Here is a 2,824-nt window from a genome sequence, read left to right as displayed (position 1 = left end):
CAATTTGAGTTGAATTACTGAAATAAATGAACTTTTCCACGACATTCTAATTTATTGAGATGCACCTGTATTTGTGTAGATGTGCCACAGGAGATGATGCTGTAGTTTGAAGTCAAACAACATAGCAAAACAAATTGCAAGATGCTGTTTGTTGTCATCTGTTTTTGTTATGTGAAAATGAAATGAGGATTGGGGTTTAACCCTCTGCAGTTGTGGACATGTCGGCAATATGAGTTCCTGTTGAATTGCTGCTGTCATATTGAATTGCTGTTTTTTTTCTCCAGCTTGCCAGAATCATGGCTGTTCTTCAGCAGCAGAGACAACAGCAGCAGCAGCATGTGGGAGGCCCAGGAGGCAGCTCGAAACTCTCTCCTTCTCACCTTGGTGGTAGTGGTCCAAAGATGCCAATGTTGGACCCCCTCTCACACCCTGGCTTGGCAGGATCTGTAGCAGACCTGCATCAAAAAACACAAGGAACTTATTCTGGTGAGTCTATTTTTATTTTAATGAGCCCCATGAGAGTGTCATGCCTGCTGGGAACTGTAACTTTTTGTAACTTGCCATTTTCTGTGCTGTTCTGTGTCTTGAAGGGTTTGGGCCTGGAGTGAGCCTCCCTGGTCTGGAATTGGGTCCCATGGTTGGTGGCCCAGCTGGGCTTAAAGACAGTGGGGGGCAGCAGTCTCGTTTCAAGTGGATGATGGAAGGTCATTCCCCAGCCCCCTCACCTCCTGATAGCACTCTCCATAAAAATGGTGCAGTTCCTTTTTATGTGACAGCTACAAGTTTAGGATATAAAAAGAAGTGTGAAATGTCTGGTACAAGTTTGACAGTAACTGAGTCTTCTTGCCTTGTTCCTCTGATATATAGGTCCCATTGCTGCTCCTCTCAAAATGAGAGGCAGTTCCCCATATTCCCAGTATGAGATGCTGGGAGGTGAGGGTTTGGGTGTGCCTCCACAAGGGCCATCAGATCACTGGCACAGAAGTCCTGGAAACAAGATGGGCGCCAAGACTGGCACATCCAGCTGGCCTCCAGGTAAACAGTGATGCACATCTGAACATTTTCATCCTAGTTACTTGTAAAAATATCTATTTAATTGAAATATGATTTTCGTTTCAGAGTTCCAACCAGGAGTGCCTTGGAAAGGAATTCAGAGTGTGGACCCTGAATCTGATCCTTACATGACCCCTGGAAGTATGCTGGGCTCAACCATGTCAAGCCTCAACGACACTGAGCACCAGTTGTTAAGAGACAACACAGGTACAGCTCCCTACACTTACAGATAATAGTTTAGAATGAGAAGTACATGTTTAATATAATTAGTTAATGGTTGGGTCCTTTTTGTTTTATGAATCATGAATCACATTGATCAAGGCACATAGAGGATATTAAATAGTGGATACAAATGAGGTTTGTTCTTGTGTATCAACAACCACACGTTTAAGCTAAGCTAAGAACGAAATTTGTATTTAAGGACAATTTATTTATTCTACAGAACTAATTTATTCATATCTACAAAACTAATTTCAAGCATTTAAACTTAAACATTCAGATCAAAAGGTTTTCTAAGATCATAAAGAATCTTTGATTCAATCAAGTTTGTTCAAACATTTGACTGGTGTTTTATGACATTGATTTCTTCTTTTAAAGGTAGTTCCTCTACCTTTAAACACACAGAGTGCTAGGCCTTGAATTCTAAATGTAATTTACATACTCATGTAAATACTAACAAACAAGTCTTGTATTTTGCATGTGTTGGCATAGAATCAAATCCCTCCCTCAACACCTTGCTGCCTTCACCTGGTGCCTGGCCCTACAGTGCCTCAGAGAGCCCCCTCAACAATGCACACAACCCAGGTAACAACAAAGCACTCTTCTCACTAGATGGTATAGGGATGTTCATTTCGGTTATTTTTCCTAACCGACAACTGATGCACGTTAACTGATTATTAACCGTTAACCGACAAGATTATTTTAAATTAGAATTTAATTAAATTAGAAAGGATAAGTGTCCGTGACCCGTTAAAAATACTAACATTTGTTTCCCGGGGGTTAATTTTACATGTGCAAAAAGCAGCAAACAACAGAACATGAGGATTGACATGCATCACATCACGCTCCTGCAGCTCTTCTGCGAGCGGAGAAAAACATCATAAAGCTAGGCTATATATATATAAATTATAATAATATATAAATATAATAATAAAATAATAATAATAAATGGGCCTATACGAGAAATATATTTTTACTTAAATAATAAATTAAGAGAACGAAAGAAACTGTGCAACCGTTAACCGACAAGATTATTTTAAATTAGAATTTAATTAAATTAGAAAGGATAAGTGTCCGTGACCCGTTAAAAATACTAACATTTGTTTCCCGGGGGTTAATTTTACATGTGCAAAAAGCAGCAAACAACAGAACATGAGGATTGACATGCATCACATCACGCTCCTGCAGCTCTTCTGCGAGCGGAGAAAAACATCATAAAGCTAGGCTATATATATATAAATTATAATAATATATAAATATAATAATAAAATAATAATAATAAATGGGCCTATACGAGAAATATATTTTTACTTAAATAATAAATTAAGAGAACGAAAGAAACTGTGCAGCAAGTAGCCTAGTATGCAGAGTTTCGGTTCATTTTTGTGCTGCGCGAAAGGAAACCAGACGGCAGAATGCGACATCCTAGTTTTCTTTAGGCTTATTTTACAAAAGCACAAAGATTTGTTTTTATTGTGAATGTACACAAATAAAAGCAAACCTTTTACAATTCCGATTATCTTTAGGACTAAAAGGAGTAGTTGCTTCCACT

General features: G+C 38.4%; 1 protein-coding gene across 3 annotated transcripts in view; it reads left to right on the top strand.

Moving 5' to 3' along the window:
* The window catches only part of tnrc6ba (trinucleotide repeat containing adaptor 6Ba), a 63,858-nt gene that overhangs the window by 26,719 nt on the left and 34,315 nt on the right, over nt 1-2,824 (top strand). For all 3 annotated transcript variants that reach the window (XM_016488291.1, XM_016488290.1, XM_016488293.1), the window contains 5 exons: nt 285-486; nt 591-752; nt 868-1,035; nt 1,120-1,260; nt 1,765-1,857. In XM_016488291.1, coding sequence (XP_016343777.1) covers nt 285-486; nt 591-752; nt 868-1,035; nt 1,120-1,260; nt 1,765-1,857 — 766 coding nt within the window. The remainder of the gene's footprint in view (nt 1-284; nt 487-590; nt 753-867; nt 1,036-1,119; nt 1,261-1,764; nt 1,858-2,824) is intronic.

This window comes from Sinocyclocheilus anshuiensis, unplaced genomic scaffold, assembly GCF_001515605.1.
Source record: "Sinocyclocheilus anshuiensis isolate Anshui unplaced genomic scaffold, SAMN03320099.WGS_v1.1 scaffold1877, whole genome shotgun sequence".
NCBI lineage: Eukaryota > Metazoa > Chordata > Actinopteri > Cypriniformes > Cyprinidae > Sinocyclocheilus > Sinocyclocheilus anshuiensis.
The sequence above is the reverse complement of the archived record's forward strand: the minus strand, read 5'-3'. Positions and strand labels throughout refer to the sequence as shown.